This window comes from Pteropus vampyrus, unplaced genomic scaffold (genome assembly GCF_000151845.1).
Source record: "Pteropus vampyrus isolate Shadow unplaced genomic scaffold, Pvam_2.0 Scaffold92, whole genome shotgun sequence".
Taxonomy (NCBI): Eukaryota; Metazoa; Chordata; class Mammalia; order Chiroptera; family Pteropodidae; genus Pteropus; species Pteropus vampyrus.
In genome coordinates this window covers 2,138,251-2,157,785 of record NW_011888873.1, presented here as the reverse complement: position 1 = coordinate 2,157,785, position 19,535 = coordinate 2,138,251, and the positions used below count along the sequence as shown (strand labels likewise).

At 39.1% G+C, this 19,535-nt stretch overlaps 1 protein-coding gene across 2 annotated transcripts in view; it reads right to left on the bottom strand.

The window, feature by feature from the left end:
• Positions 1-19,535, bottom strand: part of ACSL1 (acyl-CoA synthetase long chain family member 1) — a 64,855-nt gene that overhangs the window by 32,510 nt on the left and 12,810 nt on the right. The window contains exons 2-3 of one of the 2 annotated variants that reach the window (XM_011364017.2): positions 12,632-12,754; positions 8,610-8,836 (exon numbers count right to left, since the gene is read on the bottom strand). In XM_011364017.2, the coding sequence (XP_011362319.1) occupies positions 8,610-8,804 (195 nt within the window). In that variant the 5' untranslated portion in view covers positions 8,805-8,836; positions 12,632-12,754. The remainder of the gene's footprint in view (positions 1-8,609; positions 8,837-12,631; positions 12,755-19,535) is intronic. The other variant, XM_011364016.2, reaches the window with a different exon arrangement.

The window sequence follows — 19,535 nt, the reverse complement described above, 5'->3', positions numbered from 1 at the left end:
TAGTTAAACAAGAACTTTTCCGTAAAATATGAATATATAGACTTTTATTCAAACACTACATAACATGCCCTGACCACAACACCAGGCCTTCTTATCCTACATGTTTACTCCAACAAATAGTCAGATTAAGATTCAGAAGCAATTCTGTGGCTTTATAATACCATTCAGAAGCCTCTTCAACCCAGAAAGCCACCAAAAGATCCAGGCCATCATGGCTAAGGTAAGAATAGAAAGGGGCAGGGGGCAGAAAATGGGAAGGCGAAAAAAGCTAAGAGAGGTATGATTAGTAAAGAAGAGCCAACTGCCACAAATAACTGCCTCCTGGTCACTGGCCCAATCCACTCTGCCCACAACCCATGGCCTGGAGGCTCAGGCAGCCTGGCGCTTCTCGGGGAGGTCCTCATGACACTCTGCTTAGGACAGTGTCTTCTACCCCTCTCCTCACTTATTCATTCATGGTATCACTCAGTGGTTTCTCAGCAAAACAGTACTACCCTCTCCAAGCCGTCTGCTGAACGGTGACCGCAGCTGTCAATAGGGTAGATGGGGATCAGGAAATAAGACACAAAGCTTGTTCTGAAGGAGCCCAAGTCTTGTCCTTATGTGACCAGAGGAAATCCAAAGAGCACTGACTGAGCAGAAGGGCATGGAGGAAACCATAATGAACAGACGGGAGCAGCCTGGAATCTATGGAGGATAGCTCACTCTGGAGCCAAGGTCCTCAAAGAATGGTCAGGGGAACAGCTGGCCCTTATAAGGAAAGCAAAATAGCTATCCCTTCACTAGGTCTACTGAATCAGAAACTTTGGGGTATGACCCATCAGCCTGTGTTTTAGCAAGCCCTTTGGGGGATTCCAGTGGATGCTACAGTGTGAGAACCACCAATCTAAAGGCATTGAGGTTTCCAGCAGGATCTGGTGAAGATGGGGTGATGCATTAGAAAGAAATCCGCATGGAGTGTAAGCAGTGTGCAGAATAGGATGGAGGGGAGAGATTAGACGAACGAACTTATATGAGCCTGAATCAGGCCCATGACAACTGGGAATGGGGAGAATGTGGATGCTAGAAGCACAAAGCCCTAATGAGTGGGATTTGGCAAGTAATTGTATATAGGAGAAAAGAAGAAGTGGGGAGTTGGAGGGCTGAGAAGATAGCAATTCCAAAAATATAAGACTGGGGACTGAGGGTAGGTTAGAAAAAGAGATTAACCTTAGCTTTGGATATATGGAGACCACAGAACTTCCAGATAGTAAGTCAACTTTCCAATTCTCATTTGGGGAATCACTACTGTAGAATATAATTTGATAACAAACTTTTGGCCAAATACTTATTCGGCTAATTTTTTTGGTGGTATATAATCTTCAAGACTTTGAGAAATATGGAGGTAAAACAGCCAAATCAAAGTTAAAGAAGTTAATTACGTACTAAATGAAGCCATCTTCTTGACAAAGTAACCTGAGGACAAGATATTTATTATTATTCTAATTAGCTTCTGAATCTTAATCTGACGATTTGTTGGAGTAAAGCAATTAGCAAAAGTTTGAAGATGAAGCAGTAAATGAGTTGTATGCCAATTTAAGGCACTGGTAAAACATGGTAAAAGGTCTCATAAGTCATTTAATTGTAAGGCACGCACTGTAATTTCAAAAGAGGTTAAATGAAGTGGGGGTGGCGAGACTAAGCAACAAGATGGGTGCTTTGAAATTTGTTGCTCTATGAAATGATCACACGTTCCTGTAAAAAATCCTAATTTTTTTCTCTAAGAATCATCATTCTTAGAGAAATGGTAATGTGCATGCATGTTACCACTCTTCCTGGACGAGAATGCTGTATGTAAACCCTGGGTGTCAGCAACCTTAGTTACACGCACAAGGGCAAGCAACTGCTTCGGAGTGCTGGGAAGCTCAGCAGTGACAACTGGACTCAAAATGTCTGCACATACTACAAAAATCGAGCCATTTCAAAAGCCAGAGATTTAATTCTTGGGATATTCAAGTACATGTGCCCGTTTCTAGAAATATCTACTTAAATGAAAAAGTACTTTAAATTTGGCCTTCTGGACTTATAACTCATAGATTGAAGGTAGAGGTGGGGGTGTCAGTTTTGCTCAAGAAACAGGGTGAGCTAAGCAGATGACTCCAATCAAATGTGCAGGAAATCAGTGAATAAGATTGTGAGTCAAAGCAGGTTATGGGTCTTTTATTTTTCAATGTGGTCATATAGTTTCCAGGGTTTTTTTTTTTTTAAAAAAAAAAAGATAGTGAGTCAAACCCCTTATAGTCAAATCAGTAGTCCTGAGTTTATTCTGCAACATCTATACAAGCTAAGGTTCCCCTTGAGGTCAGCCTCCCCATGTGGGCTGAATTAGGAAATGAAAGTTCAAATTCCCATTGGTGGGAGCAAAGGCAGGAGGATAGTGAACATCTGCATATCGGTGGTTCCCCAGACTAGAATTCTAGTCAACATTTGACAAAAAGGAACTTTTTAATGATGAGAGTCATTTCATGCCACTCCCATATTTAAATGCAAAAGCAAATCACATCCTTGAAGATTTCTGGGGGATAGAAAGGCCCAGAAGAAACTTTGTAAATTGTGGTTTCATTCATCCCAATCTAGAAAATGGACATCTATAGGCCATAACAGCCAGCTACTATCGATGGATTGCTATTGTTTATTCCTTCTAAGGAGAAGGTTAGGGGAAAGAGGCAGGAAGAGGAAGGGATACCAGGGACAGAGGGAGGAAGGGAAGGAAGAGAGAGCAGAGGTGAAGAGAACTGAGTAACTTCTAAAGAGACTGTTGAAGACTTGGCTGGATTGTAATGTTAAATCCATCTCTAGGGGGAAAAGCAGCATGTGGAACCACAGTCTTAGGGGGTAAAAATACACTGTTTTTATTTTTGCTCTTTCCAATATCCTCCATGTGAAACACAGATTCTTCCCAGCACTTACATTTTACATGCATCTTATCCCGCCCAGACCACCATCATCTGCTTCTTTATAAAACAGACACAAAACTATTTTTCCATCCAGTGATCTCTTAGAGAGGCTCTCTAGCCATCAATTCTCATATCTAGCAACACCAGATCTTTGATAGCTCAAACTAGGACCTTTGGAGGCCAGCCCGTAGGTGACCCTCCTGACCTTAATTTTTGAATGATAATAAACAGAATATTTAAAAGAATACCTAGACTCCCCCATTACACAGACCTGTAAATATCACAGTGTAGCAAGGAACTCTCAGGTTCATTTTCATGCTCACCAATTTATAGCCAACTTCTCGAGATCCTTTGAGCCCAAGTGAATAAAGAAAGGGCAGAACCGTCACAGTGACAATCCATGCTGGTGTTGTCATCTGAGCACTGATTGTCACTGAAAGATGGAAGGTGAGTGAATACTTATTGAGTGCCTGCTATAGGCCAGCCACTTTGCAGATAAGAAAACAGACTAAGCAGGAGGCTTTCTTGCCTTAGTCCCACAACTAAAATATGGAGGAGCTAAGCTTCAAACCCAGCTCCACAGGGCATCTGGTAAGTTACAAGATTTGCTCTGTGGTTCACAAGCAGCTTCAAACTTGCTCACACATCGGTCACCTTAATCTTTGAGGAGACAGGTCTAGATTACTGGTGTCTGACTGGGTACTTTGGTTCTTCAAGACTTTCCCCTAATCTTCAGAACCTCTTTCCTTTTCATCCCTAGTTCATTCTCCAGTTTCCAACTTCCCAAGCTCCACTACCCCAATCAGAGTATTTGCTTAAGGGGTGGGGGAGGCTGACAACATACTTAGGGAACTCTAGTTCTGTGCTGCCGAACACATTTCAGTCTCATCATCAAAGAGTCAGCCATCCACAGAAGGGAAAATGGTACCCTCTCACCTCCGTGAAAGGGGAGAACAAACGAACGTTTAGAATCACAAAATCCAAACTTCCACAAACACTGTCTCAGTAAAACAAGACTGCCTGTGGCATCTCTACATACCTGCCATTTTCGAAGTGAAGTCGAAAGAGAACTGGTGTCTACTTTTTACTGTCTGCCTTTTAGACATTGGTGTGAAATAGAGATTTTTGTCAAGAAGCTTAGAAAGCTTACATTTGTCATTTTTCATTTGATGTAAGTTGACCCTATTTCAGACAGGCTATTTTTAACCTTACATAAACATTACAGTACACATTTCTGTCATTTATGTGTACACACACTCCCTGATTAATGAAACCCAGGAGAAATGGCATTATTTGTACAAAATCGAATTGTGTTTTTAGACCTGCTTTATCATATTCCTTTATAGTGAACTTGAGCTTTTCCTCCTGGTTAAAAGGAACCCAGAAATAATTTTTTTTATTTTTCTGAAACAATTGCCTTCCCCACTTCGAATTCATTAAGGCAGCTACTTCACATTTCTGTGGCCTGGTCTTGGCATAAAGACCAGAAACTCTGCCTCCTGTTCTCCGTAATGCCCACCCAGCACCTTGCAGCACACCACCTGACGCTGCTGCCCGGTGACCAGCGCTGACCCTTCTACGGCCTCATTCAAATCGCTGGTCACTTTCAAGTGAGCAGACAAGTCCAACAACCCATGGAAAGGAAGTTAGCAAGGTTTTCCATAGTTTATTATTAAGAAGCCCAAGTTTCAGAAAAGGTGCTAAAGTTACCTACAGGTATAAAAGTGCTGATGTTTGCACACTCTCAGAATAACATGTTCAAACAAAAACACTCCCTCTGAATAGGACTGCTAGGATTGCTTGCTGAAAATGCCCTCAGATGTTCTAACACTTTGGGAAATCATGTCTGCAAATTCTCTGAGCACCACAGCAACAAAGGTGCCAGAAGTGGGACTGGAAGTGCAAATCTTTGCACACACCAGTAATCTGACAATTATGCTGCAATCAGGACCAGGGAAGAACAGGTAGTGGGAAATAGTGACTGGGAAGCTGCAATTACAAATGGTACATAAATGGAAGTTAATGCCTAAAAACAGTCAAGGTTTACATGAAGATTACTGACAGATATGAGACCAGAGCATCACAACAAAGATGCTTCCGAAGTTTCACACGCACATCCAGTCGACTGTTCCAAGGCTTCCCAGAGAAGAGAGTTGTTTATATTTACAGATGACTGCAGAAACAACTAGACTGTTCCTAACATTTCTTCTTTCCTCTTAGTGTTCACCTGCTACCTCCCTCCTGGTTTAAATTCATTAGTCTAATGCCCACCTCCTACAGATGGCTTCGCCCTCCTTCTACAGACCTGCAGCTAGTATAAGTGCAGGGGGTGGTCCCACTGACCCTCTGCACGCGCCACCCTTCCCAGACGGTTCTCTCTCAGCTCTGCCCCAGCAGCTGCCACTCAGGCTCATCCCTACATCTCTGCCTCACTACGGTGCCTGACCCTACCCAACTCACGACTACACCCCCTGCTCAGAGCTAGCCCCAGCCATTCAAGTCCAGGAGGGCATAGCCATTCTTTAGGTTCTTTTTCTTCCAGCTTTATCATTGACAAAATTGCATATATGTAAAGTGTACGACATGATTTGAGATGCACATACATTGTGAAAGGATCCCCTCCATAGAGTTAATTAACACAATCATCACTCTTTTTTGTGAGAACACAAGTTCTACTCTCTCAGAAAATTTCAATTATACAATCCAGTGTTGTCAACTAGTCACCCAGTGATACATCACATCTTCAGATCTTATTATCTTTTAACTGAAAATCTGTATCCTTTCACCAGCCTCTCCCTAGTTCTCTCATCCCCCAACAACCACTTTTCTATTCTGCTTCTATGAGTTCAACTTTTTTTTTTTTTTTTTGAATCACTATCTTTGTTTTTTCACCATCATTATCCCCATAGGCTGGCACTTTTTCTGCATAAGTCCAGTGTGACTCTTCTTAAAAACTTATGAATCAATGACCTGCTCTCTTCTCTTACAGAAATTGCTTATGCAGTTTGCAAGTAGATCTTTATACACACATGGGTGTGTAAAATGAGTGATTCTGCCAGCCACATGGGAAAATCCTACTAGCAGTAAGTCACTATATGCATTCTCTAATACAGACTTAAGATACTGATCCTTGCAGTGTGCATGTGAGCTGGGAGGTCTGAGGTTTGTTCAGACAAGCCATGGCATTGAGAAGGCCTCCAGATTGTGATTTTTGAATTTTAAAAACCATGCTGTTTATTGAGCACTGCTTCCACAGGCTGGATGTTACATTTAGTTTGCTTCTTTTAAGTTCTTATCTGAGAATAAACCACAGTTCTAGTTTTATGGCATGAAAACAAGTCACTTGTATTATTACTCTTAGTATAAGGATGGCCCTTGTCCCCTGCCAGGGATGGACAGAGTCCTCAGCAGGACTTCCCGCTGGCCTGTCAACTCTCTGAGGGCAGCAGCCTCTTTGTCTCTGGTATTGTACAGTCGTCGCATAGCAGATGCTTAAGTCCTTGCTGAATGAAAGCCTGTGTGGTAACTACTCTGTGATTTATGGAGGATTACATCCAGAGTGTCACATCTTCCATATGAGACTTTCTGGAGCACAGGGTAAATACGATAAGGCAAGTTGCTAATCATATATATCCCAGGAGATGGATGTTGAAATCTCACCCTTTCATAAAAAAAGGGTTACTCAGCCAGTACGTAACCTGAATGTCATGAGATCATTTGGTGTGGAATTAAGTTATCCAACTTGGAAACAGAATGCGTTATACTCAAAACACTGATTCTACATAATAAACGATATGAGGCCATACCAGAACCAAATTCCAGTGACCAGATAGTGAATCTGATATAGAATAACTAGTTTCGTTACCAGAGTTAAATTTTAATCTAAATTCTTATAATCTTAAAGTGAAGTCTTAGGAGGCCTAAGAACTGGAAGGTATAAAAAAGTTTTGACTTGCTAATTACTAAGTTATAATCATAACTCCAAAGCTAATCTCAAATTCAGTATGTTCAGTTCTTTTTTAGAAATGCAAAGCAAATTTTGTATCTATTTCTAAGACCTACAAATTCTGAAAATCAGAGCTAAATCTATTTCTATAAAGCCAAGAAAAAAATCAGGAAGCCTATATAGTAGGTAGTGACATTATAGCTTTTAATTTTCTTTCTGCTTACCTGTAAACTGTTCTACAGAGAAGATGTACGGTTATTTTAATAAGGCTCAATGACTTCATGCTAAGTTGGAACTTAAAATCATATTGTAAGCGCCTCCACAATTTCTCATACAATAAATAAGAATTAGGCAAGTTTTACAGTTACTGCTAAATTATAAATATCTTAAATCTGCACTATGAGACACCAGGTCCTCTCTCAGAAGAGACAGAATGTCAAAAACCTCATACATATCTATTAGAAAAAAATTAAATTCTACTCCTTATTGGCTTTCAATTAGCTGAGGTAAAATATTAAGTTTACCTTCTGAATAGAAATACAGTATAAAGCCATCTTTCCTCAGCAGTAGTTCAGTCATTCTATTTTTACATTTCAGTATGAATAAGACTGACATATCTTTTACGTATTTTAAGAGTTTTACAGTAACGAATACGAGAAATTGTCTAAAAACTAAAATCCTAAAAACAACAAAAAGCTATCAACCTGGCCTGGGCTTTATTTGGAAGGGCACATTCTCCTCCACACCACCACTTGCCCGGGGTGGGAGAGGCCTTTCACTTGTAGCTAAAAGCAGCAAATGAGGTGATTCTGTATCTTACAACATTCTTCTTTATGTATATTTATGTAATAAATACTGAAAATTAATTCAGTATTAATTACTGAAAAGCAAGAAACGACAAAGCAGAGAGCAGGTGAAGAGTTAAATAAAGAAGGTAGCTTCTTTATTTTTTCAACCCCTCACGTTTTTTCACTAACCTTGAAAACAGACTCAGAAGGTAAGAAAAGTTGAGTAAGAGCACGAGGAAAGAATCTGCCTGAAAGGGTCTTTAGATTACCCTCTGCCATCTCACCCATTCGGCCCTAATTATGGAACACACGCTCTGGCTAGGTTTTCATGATGATGGCAACATGACCTTTTGTTTGCCCAAGTTATGCACAACTCACAGCACTTGACAGCTCAACCTCAGAAGCCCCCTGAATCTTATTTCTTCATGTCCTAGCCTAAATTCTGTGGCCATGTTATTCTGTCAAGTTCCTAGTCTAGCTTCATCCTATTTGAAACCCCAGAGTCCCTTGCAACAGCTAAGGGATGTGTTCTAAGTATCAGTGAAATCCTTCCTTCCATGACAATTGTCTGACTCTCTGCTGGAACACAAGCTCTGCGAGAGCAGGGATTCTGTGCCTGTTCTTCCCCTCGTGGAATCTTCTAGGCCTACTACAGTGCCTAGCATAGGGCAGAAGCTCCATGTGATTTCTGGAATGAGGCTCTGTGTGATTACAGGCAGACACCCAGCCAACACCATCTCATTTGTCCCTCTACCCTATATTTTGGCCTCTACCTCCATTTAGTATAATTGAAAAATTTGTTGAGTATGTTTTGGTTTACAAAGTACCCTTGCAAGCAACTGATTGTGATCCTGATCACTACTGCATTTGATGGAGCTTAACTCATCTGGGGAAATGCAGAGAAAACCCACAGTGGCAGGCCGACCCCCCTCCACTTACCGCTACCTCCACCGACTGCATGGAGAGGTCACATGGTGGCTTCACGGGTTTGGGTCGTGTGGCATACCAGAATGTGGTGAGTGCTGCAAATGCTCCGAAGCCCATGAGTGTGTTGGTTGGAAGAGAACGAATGTACTGTCTGAAGTCGGCCAGCTCAGGTATTCTAAAATATCGGAACAATTCGTGGGCTTGCATTGTCCTGTGTTGGTGGTGTCCTAAGATGACTTCTGTTGGGAGAGAAAAACATCATGTTCATTCCAGGGAGGCAGGAGTCTTCTCCAGAGTTCCCAAAGGCCAACCACCTGACTTGATGCCGGATGACCAGTCAAGGCATTAAGCTCACAGTCTAACGGTCCAGGTCTTTTCCTAGCTGTCAAATTTCATTTTTCTAAAATCACTTTAGGATTCATTTTACTTCTATTATCTTGTATAAAGTTTTCATTAGCCATATCAAAAAATTTTTACTAACAAGGAATTCTTGCCATAAAATGCTCAAATGAGTGGCATGTTACCATTTTCTTCCCTGATATTATATTTCTGTTCTCTTCCACCTAATCAAACACACTCAACTCTCATCATCACAACTAATGGTGAGAAGACTGAAAAAGCACAAAACAAGCTCAAACCACCAAAAGGCCATCAGTTTTCATTTCTTCCCACAAATCTCAGAACAAGCTCCCTAACTGCTTAAACAGGTTAATCTGATGTCCATGCATCTCTCCCGTTCCCCACACTCTTTGTACCCCGAAAGCCACAATATAAATGCATGGGAAATTGTAGTTGGCTATTCCAATAAAATAATTTCTTTCATTTTCCTTAAGAATCTAATAATAAATTGGTGTGCATAAACTTTAAACCAAATATCATATATCTAGAGAGAGATTATAGCATAGTATTTGAAAGAAAGTATAGAATAGTATTTAAGATCCCAGATTCCAGAGCCAAATCCCGCCTCCCCAGCTTATTAGCCATATGATTTGGGACAAATTACTTCACCTCTCCATGCCTCAATTTCCTCACGTGTAAATGGAGATGAAAACAGTACTTATCTCGTAGGGCTTTCAGAATGACTAAATAAGCCATATTGAGCGTAGGATAGTATGAGGTTATGGAAAGTGCTAAATAAATATGAAGCATTATTATTATTTCCTCTACCACTACCCTGTGATTAGTCTTGCATGTAGAACAGTAAGGTATAGAGGTAACGAAAAAACAATGTTTGACTACAAGGAGTTTACAAACACAATTAAGAAGCCAAAATACCCAGAAGAAAATTAGATTATGTTAAACTCAATGTATGTTAAAGCCTCAAAGCGCATGTTATAGACAATTCACATACATATCAGTATAAAAAATGTACAGTACATATAATAAATATGAACTCTCATTAGAAAATTACTGATGAGTAAATAACTGCTCTAAAGTATGCTTGGCAGCAAAGAGAAGGAAATAATATTAAATAATCTGAAAAACTTTTCTCAAAAACTTCCTAAAAAAATCCACCAAATGTTAACATACATTTTAGCTATAAGTTCAGACAGTATTTATGAGCTACTTATAATATGTTCTTTTAAAGAGCTAGGTCACAAGACAGAAAATAATTACTTTTTCCTAACTATAAAAATCCTCTTTAAATTTCAGCCTATATTGTAATTTTTTTTTTTTTTTTTTACAGAGTAGCAGAATATCAAGTGTTTTCACCAGCCATCAATACTATAAGGGCCAAGATAATGTATTTTCTCAGCTCATGCAATCTTGTGCTACAACAATTTTACTTATGTTACCCTATAATATAGTTATTGCTTTTGCTTTAAATAATCAGTTACTATTGAAAAACATTGATGTGAAAAAATATTTTATTTGCCCATGTGTTTCTTATTTCCGGCATTTTATTAATTCCTTTCTGTAGATCCAAGTTTTTATCTGGATTTGTCATTTTTTTTAAGTTATTGTTATTAGTTATGGAATGTTAATTTGAGAGTTTTGCTTTTTATACTCAAAGATATCATTCCGTAATTTAATTTGTTTAAATTAAACAAGTTTAAACACACACACACACACACACACACACACACACACACGAGAAATTTCGAGATCTGATATGACAACAGAGAAAGAACAGAAGAACAAATTTCTTCAGGTCATAATTCTGAAGAGAAGTACCAGCACTTACAAAAACACTCACCACCTCTGCTACCAAAAGTTGACTGCCAGGTGACATACCAGTGCAGACACAGAAAAGGCAGCAAGGCTGGGAGTAGGCAGGGGTTGGAGCTTGGCTGGTGATGCTTACCAGGCCTGCCAAGGTCCCTTAGGGCATTAGTCACATGCTGAGTCCTGTGCCACTGCCCATTAGGCTAAAGGTAACTAGAAGACAATATCCATACTTGACTTCCCAGGAGAACAGAGGGTGAGGATGGGCCAATGAGAAGCTGAGAGTAGAGTCACCCCACTGCTCCACCCATGGGCAGGGACATGCATTAGTTAGTGTCACTGCCAGTGCCAGTTCTAAAAACAGACATTGTTTTCTTTCTGCTCAACTTCCCAATAAGAAGAGACAATGGGCATATTTTTAAAAGCCATTGAAATGATCAGATGTTGGGTGGTATGTCAAACCAACATAAGACAGACCAAGAAAGAAACAGATTGTCAATAGTACACACACAGCAGATTTATTCTAGATGAATTCATAGGAATTGAGCTATTCCAGTCAACTAACATATTTGAGCATCTAGTGTGTGCCAGGCATGTGTTAGGAGCTGGGGAGACAGTGCTAAAGACAGGGTCCAGGCTCTCAATGAGCTAACAGCTAGTGTGGAAGATACACAATTAAACAAGCAATATCTACGGGGTGTGATGAGTGCTACCACCATTAAGACCAGTGATCAGGGAAGATCTCTCCGAGGAAGAGATGCTTACGCAAGACTTTGTGGCTAAGCAGACAAATTGAGTGTGGTCCTACTGACACCGAGCAGTCAGATTTCATACACTGTTGGAACTCTACGAATGCAAAGCAACCTTATCCATTTAATGTGCAAATATGCCTTCCCCTCAAATCATTCCATCTTCTGGTTGTCTTTGTTATTCCCACAGCACTCTTTGAATGGGAGTTACTCACCCCTTAACCCTCCCCCCTTTCCCTCTTCTCTCCACAAAGTAATTTCCATAAAACCTAGATCCTGTGAATTTACTACAGGGGTTGTTCAACAGAATCACATCTCTGTGTGGGAATATTAAATAATTTCCCTCACAAACAAATACGGTCATAAACAGGTGATTAATTTTTTTCTGTTTTAAGCATCAGCAGTAGCCAAGCTACAGACAGCATTATACTAAGAAAGAAAGAAGTCTATTTCTAGAAATAAGTCTAGGAAAGAAAACTTTTTAAAAACTTCAGAAAATTACAGTAGTACCATGCAAAAACATTTTATTAGACACTAACCTAAAATGCTAATGGTTTAAATACAGTTAAGTTCTTATCTTTAGTGGGTGATCATGACAAGTTATAGCAGTTTAATTTATGCCTCTTAGCTGGCAGCCAGCGAACAGCTTTCAAGCCAACTACACCGAACGAACTGGTTAATTTTATAATAAGAAAACTATAGTCTGCAATTAAGAACTAAGACAATACTTCATTTAGATCCATGGAAAGAACAACTCTTAAAGATGAAACAAAGAGCATTATAAATCTTTGCATTTCAATTTAACTAGTATAAGGAAAAGGCACTTGAGGTAGTTAGAAGTGGAGGCAGACCTACATTCAAAGAAAATGAACCACAATAAATAGCCATTAAATGCTGTAGGTGAACATAAACACCACACTTTAAGATAGACTCAATCAATAGGTCTCTAAGAAGTATCAAGACTCATGAACTTGCCAACAAATGGTTAAAACTCAGATTTTATTCTTATTCCAAAGCTGTTCTAGTGGGAATATTTATTAAAATTCTTTCAAAAGCAAATTTAAACATCATCATTTCAGGAAATTTATAGCCCAGGAGTATAATCATGCTGCTACTTACTAAGAATATGATTCAATCGGCTTAAAGGCTTATGCAGACAGTATTTCTCGGTCAGAACACTCAAGACTTGACATCTGGCCTCTCCTTCCCTTCAGCTACTCCTGTACATTTTCCTCTTCAGACCTAAAAAAGTAGGTTTGCTCATTTGGGTCTGGAATCTAAAAACGCAGAATGACATTGAACACAAGGCCAGGAAATCTGGCATAAGCTCAATGCAGACAACCGGAGCGCAGGACGCCTTTAAATAGACGGGTAGAAACAGATGTAAAGGGCAGGGTAACAGAAACAGGAATACTGGTTCTCATCTGCCCAAACAATGGAAAGAACAGCTAGTGACACAATTAGCATTGATTTGGTGTTTTAAAAAGGCTTTCACATCCTGTGTCTTATTTAAATACCACAACACAAACGATGATAGGAAAACTAAAGTTAGACACTTAAAAGGCTTCCCCAAGGTGTCTTCCAAGACTGGAGCACCAATCTGACTCTAAATTCATGCATTTTCCTCTACATGAACAAATCTTAACCTCTGTTGGACTGCTGAACCTCCCCACTAGGAACATCCACATATTTCTTTGCACATGGGGCTCACTGCTGAACCTCCCCACTAGGAACATCCACATATTTCTTTGCACATGGGCCCATTCCAGATTAGGAACTGTGAGAGCAGGTGGCTTCGAACGGCCCCTCCAGCACTCACACTCCATGATTCTACGAGAATTCTGCATCTGAAATCCATCTAAACTCTCTGTGTCTTACATAATTGCTAGCATTTATCCGATCACTCTGGCCTCTGAACATGTGGGTTTAAGGTCCATTGTGCACAAAGAAAACTTTTACCATTTTGTTTGCACCAGGAAAAAAGTGGTCCAGGTGACTCACAAAGGCATCATTCACTAAAAGCATGGACACACACGGCTTTGGCAATTCTGCAAAATTATATTTACATTCACATACTATTTATGAATGTCATTTACAAACGAAAGTATGGGTGATCTAGATGTTTCTCGCCTTCTCAAGTCCTTCAAGCTTTCATCTAGCTGAATAATAGTGGTTTGATGGAATACCTCACTAGGAATGCGGCCATCAAACAAACCCTCAGAAACAGCACCCTTGCCCCAGTAGCAGCAAATGAGGAAATGCTGACATCTTTCCTTAAAGCAGCAAGCCAAGCTGGCAAGATGCTGCCATTCCTTGCTCCACCTCCTCCCCTGATACAAGAGGCCATTTACAGAGGCTGACAGCTCCCCCTTTGTCCTCTACTTGCGGGGCAGAGCTCAGCCTCCAGGAGAAACAAGAGAGCAGCAGCCAGACCATGTGGTGTTCTTTCACTGTGCTACTTCAAACCGTCGGATTCATGCTCCTTAACCCTGGCTGGCAAATTACCTAAAGCTAGATTTACTGAAGCCGTCCCTTCTTGAACCAAAAGAGCAGTTGAACATTCTCTGGAGAGAGAGAGGTACAGACACTGTAGGGCAGAGGCCACCAGTTAGAAAGGAGAGCAGAGGCCGCTGTCCCAACGCCATTCCCTACGGGGATTGCTGACCGTGGTCACTGCCCTGGGAGCATCTCCTCGTTCTGAGTCTGAGAAAGAGAAAGACCACTTGGGTAACTTGGGATCCCATATGCACAATCAGCAAGTCACTCCACAGGGAATCAGTAATTCCAATCCACTGCCTTGGAGCTTTTCTTCCCAACTATGTATAATTCTCACTAATTTTCACTAAAGTGATTCCATGGGTCGACCAGTTCAATTTATGAGATTTTAAAAGGAGAAATGAAGCAGAGACATTCTATTTTTAAAAACCTGATTTACTGAATCATAAGTCCAGTTGAATAATTCTACACTAAACCACGCCCTGCTCATCGTCGCTAAAGTTATCAGAGAAAGAGTGGGACAAAAGCTTTTAAAGGCAAGTACAAGGCTAGACTAATTTTTAACCAGTAATATTAGGGCCATACCTCACCTGTTCATATTGGCCATGGACCACAACTACCAGAGATGTCCCAGAATAAAGAGATTCCAAATATAAAGTGTCCTACTTGAACAGATAACCTTGTAGGGATTAAATGAAATGGTCAAATGTCTACTTATAATAGTTTCTGTACTCATTAAGCTACATATATATTTAAGTCACATGACAATAATAATATGTTAGAAATATCTGTTGTTTTTTTCTTCTATTCACATTTCATTAATATTTTATTCCAATTCGTTAAACATGCTTCTTCAAACAAGGTCTTAGGCATCTCTAAAACCACTTTTGGAGGATTATCAGTTTTCTGTGGCATATCTTCACATCTTCTTCTTCCATTTAAGTTATCTAAGTTGAAGTATTTTTTGAAGTCACATATATGGCTACCACTAAAAAACATTCCCCCATGTCACAGGAACACAGTTATACAATATTAAAATTTTTTCCATATGGGTCCATGTTCATATAACTAAACCACATACTTTATTGCGTTTTAAAAAAATTTTTTAATTAAGTTTATTGGGGTAACATTGGTTAATACAATTATATAATTTTCAGGTATACATTATCATTTGACATCTGTATATTCTATTGTGTGTTTACCACCCAAAGTCCAGTTTCCTTCAGCTACCAGATATTTGCTCCCCTTTACCCACTTCACCCTGCCCCTAAACCCTATATTTGACCCCCTTTACCCCATCTACTTCCCTCCTCCTCCCCCACCCCACTAGTAACCACTAGTCTATAGTCCTCCGGTAACCACTGGCCTATAGCCCATGTCCATGAGTCTCTGTTTGTCCTGCTCATTTGTTACTTTTAGGTTTATATCACCATATAAGTGATATCATGTGATTTTCAACTTTTTCTGTTTGGCTTATTTTGCTTAGCATGATTATCTCCAAGTTCATCCAGGTTGTCGCAAATGGCAGTATTTCATCTCTTCTTATGGCTGACTAATATTACGTTGTATATATGTACCACAGCTTCTTTAGCCAATCATCTATCGTAGGACACTTTGGTTGCTTCCATGTCCTGGCCACTGTGAATAATGTTGCTATGAACACCGGTGTGCAAATATCTTTTTGGGTTTTCAAGTCTTTGGGTAAATACCCAGTAGAGGGATTGCTGGATCATATGGTAGATCAAGTCTTAGTTTTTTGAGGAACCTTCGTACTGTTTTTTGTGGCTGTACCAATTTGCAGTCCCACCAGCAGTGTATGAGGGTTCCTTTATCTCCACATCCTCTCCAACATTTGTTATTACTTGTCCTGTTGATTATAGCCATTATAACAGGTGTGAGATGGTATCTGAGATGGTTTTGATTTGTATTTCCCTAATAGCTAGCGATGTCGAACATCTTTTCATATATTTGTTGGCCATTTGTATGCCCTCTAGGGAGAAGTGTCTGTTCAGGTCCTCTGCCCGTTTTTTGATTGGATCATTTGTTTTGTTGTTGTTATTGAGTCATATGAGTTCTTTGTATATTTTGGATATTAGGCCCTTATCGGAGGTGTTGCTTGCAAATACGTTTTCCCATTCAGTTGATTCTCTCTTTACTTTGTTGACGGTTTCTTTTGCTGTGCAGAAACTTTTTAGTTTGATGTAGTCCCATTCCTTTATTTTAGCTTTTGCTTCCCTTGCCTTTGATGTCAAATTCATAAAATCCTCTTTAAGTCCAAGGTCCTTGAGTTTAGTTCCTCTGTTTTCTTCTATGCATTTTATGTTTCAGGTCTTATATTCAGGTTCTTAATACATTTTTGAGTTAATTTTGGTGTATGGGGATAGAAAACAGTCTAGTTTCATTCTTTTGCAGGTGGCCTTCCAGTTTTCCCAGCACCATTTATTGAAGAGGCTTTCCTTTCCCCACTGTATGTTTTTGGCCATTTTGTTGAAAATTATCTGCCCATATAAATATGGGTTTACTTCTGGACTCTCGATTCTGTTCTACTACTGATCCGTGTGTCTGTTTTGCTGCCAACACCATGCCGTTTTGATTATCATCACTTTGTAGCATAATTTGAAGTCAGGGAGAGTGATGCCTCCAACCTCGTTCTTTTTTTCTTAGGATGGCTTTGGAAATTCAGGGTCTTTTGTGCTTCCATAAAAATCTGATAATTTTTTGTTCTATTTCTTTTAAAAAAGCAGATGGGGTTTCGATGGGGATTGCATTAAATCTGTATAATGCTTTAGGTAATAAGGTCATTTTAACTATGTTGATTCTTCCAATCCAAGAACACGCAATGTCTTTCCATTTCTTTGTACCTTCTTTGATTTCTTTCAATAGGGTCTTATAGTTTTCATTATGTAGGTCCTTCACTTGTTTCATTAGAATTATTCCTAGGTATTTTATTCTTTTTGTTGCAATTGCAAAAGGAATTATTTTTTCTACTTCTTTTTCTGACGCTTCATTATAAGAGTATAGGAACACTATGGATTTTTGAACATTGATTTTGTATCCAGAGACTTTACAGTACTTGCTTATTGTTTCTAGTAGTGTTCTTGTGGAGTCTTTAGGGTTTTCTATATATAGAATCATGTCATCTGCAAATAGTGACAGTTTGACTTCTTCGTTTCCTATTTGGGTGCCTTTTATATCTTTCTCTTACCTGACTGCACTTGCTAGGACCTCCAATTTTATATTGAATAACAGTGGCGATAGCAGACAGCCTTGCCTTGTTCCTGATCTTAGAGGGAAGGGTTTTAGTTTTTCATCATTAAGTTTAATGTTGGCTGAGGGTTTGTCATAGATGGCCTTTATTACGTTAAGGTACTTTCCTTCTATACCGATTTTGTTAAGTGTTTTGATCATAAATGGATGCTGTATCTTGTCGAAGGCTTTTTCTGCATCTATTGATATGATCATATGATTCTTATTTTTAATTTGTTTATGTGGTGTCTCACATTAATTGCTTTGCATATGTTGAACCATCCCTGTGCCTCTGGGATGAAGCCCACTTGATCATGGTGTATAATCTTTTTATATGTTGCTATATTCAGTTTACTAGTATGTTATTTAGGATTTCTGCATCTGTGTTCATGAGAGATATTGGTCTGTAGTTTTCTTTTTGTGTGTTATCTCTACCAGGTTTTGGTATCAGAGTAACACTGGCCTCATAAAATGTGTTGGGAAGTATTGCCTCCTCTTCGATTTTTTGGAAGAGTTTGAGGAAAATAGGTATTAAATCTTCTTTGAATGTTTGGTAGAATTCACTGGTGAAGCCATCTGGTCCTGGACTTTTACTTTTTGGTAGGTTTTGGATGATTCTTTCAATTTCCATACTGCTGATGGATCTATTTAGATTTTCCAGTACTTCTTGATTCAGTCTAGGAAGATCGTATTTTTCTAAGTACTGGTCCATTTCTTCTAGGTTATTAAATTTGGTGTTATATACTTCTTCATAGTATTCTTGTATGATCCTTTGTATTTCTGCGATGTTAGTCATAATTTCCCCCTTTCATCTTTGATTTTGTTTGTGTCCTTTCTCTTTTTTCTTTAGTGAGTCTAGCCAGGGGTTTGTCAGTTTTATAAACCTTCTCAAAGAACCAGCTCTTCGTTGCATTTACTTTTTCTATCATTTTGTTTTCAAGTTCATTTATTTCTGCTCTAATTTTGATTATTTATTACATTCTGTTGAGTTTAGGTTTCATTTGTTCTTCCTTTTCTAGTTTTTTAAGATGAAGCGTTAGGTTATTTGGGCTCGTTCTTGTTTTTGGAGATAGGCCTGTATTGATATGAACTTTCCTCTTATGACCGCTTTTGCCACGTCCCAAAAGCTTTGATATGTTGTACTATCATTATCATTTGTTTCTATGTATCTTTTGATCTTTTTATTTCTTCTCTTGACCCAGTTATTCTTCAGTAGCATGTTGTTTAATCTCCATGTATTTGTGGTTCTTCCTGATTTCTTTCTGCAGTTGATCTCTAGTTTCAAAGCATTATGATCAGAGAATATGGTTAGTATGATTTCGACCTTCTTATATTTGTTGAGGCTATCTCTGTGTCCCAGTATGTGGTCAATTCTTGAGAATGTTCCATGTGCACTAGAGAAGAATGTATAAGCAGCTGTTTTAAGATGGAAGGCTCTATAAATGTCAATTATGTCCAGTTGGTCTAATGTGTCAATAAGGATGTTATTTCCTTATTGATTTTCTTTTGGATGATCTGTTCATATCTGACAATGGGGTATTTAGGTCCCCCTACTATGACAGTATTTGGGTCCCCTACTATGACAGTATGTTTTTCCTTTTAGTTCTGTTACTAATTGCTTTACATATTTCAGGGCTCCCTGATTGGAAGCATAGATATTAATAAGTGTTATGTCTTCTTGGTGTATGATTCCCTTTATCATTATGAAGTGTCCCTCAGTATCTTTCTTTACCTTTTTTATTTTGAAGTCTATTTCATCTGATATTAGTACTGCTACTCCCGCTTTTCTCCGAATGCCATTTGCTTGAAATATCATTTTCCACACTTTCGCTTTGAGTCTATATTTGTCTTTGGAACTGAGATGTGTCTCCTGAAGGCAGCACATGATTGGGTTTTGTTTTTCGATCTATTCTGCAACTCCATTGCCTTTTTATTAGTGAGTTCAATCCATTTACATTTAGGGTGATTACTGAAATATGAGGTCTTCTTATAGCCATTTTATCTTTTGCTTATCATTGCTTCCTTGTCCTTGTGTTTCTGTTTATTTTGGTTGGTTTTTGTGGGGTTTCCCTCTGGTCCTTCTTGTTTTATGTTATATACAACGGTTCTTAATCTTTGGCGTGTGGTTACCATTATGAATATGTAAAGGATAGTTATATATATACAGTCGTCCATTTGCTTCTGCATGCGCCTTATCTCTATTCCCTTTGCAAATTTGGATCTTTGAATCCTCCCCCTTTCAGTCCTTGTTACCTCAATATGTTCCTATGTATGCTGAACA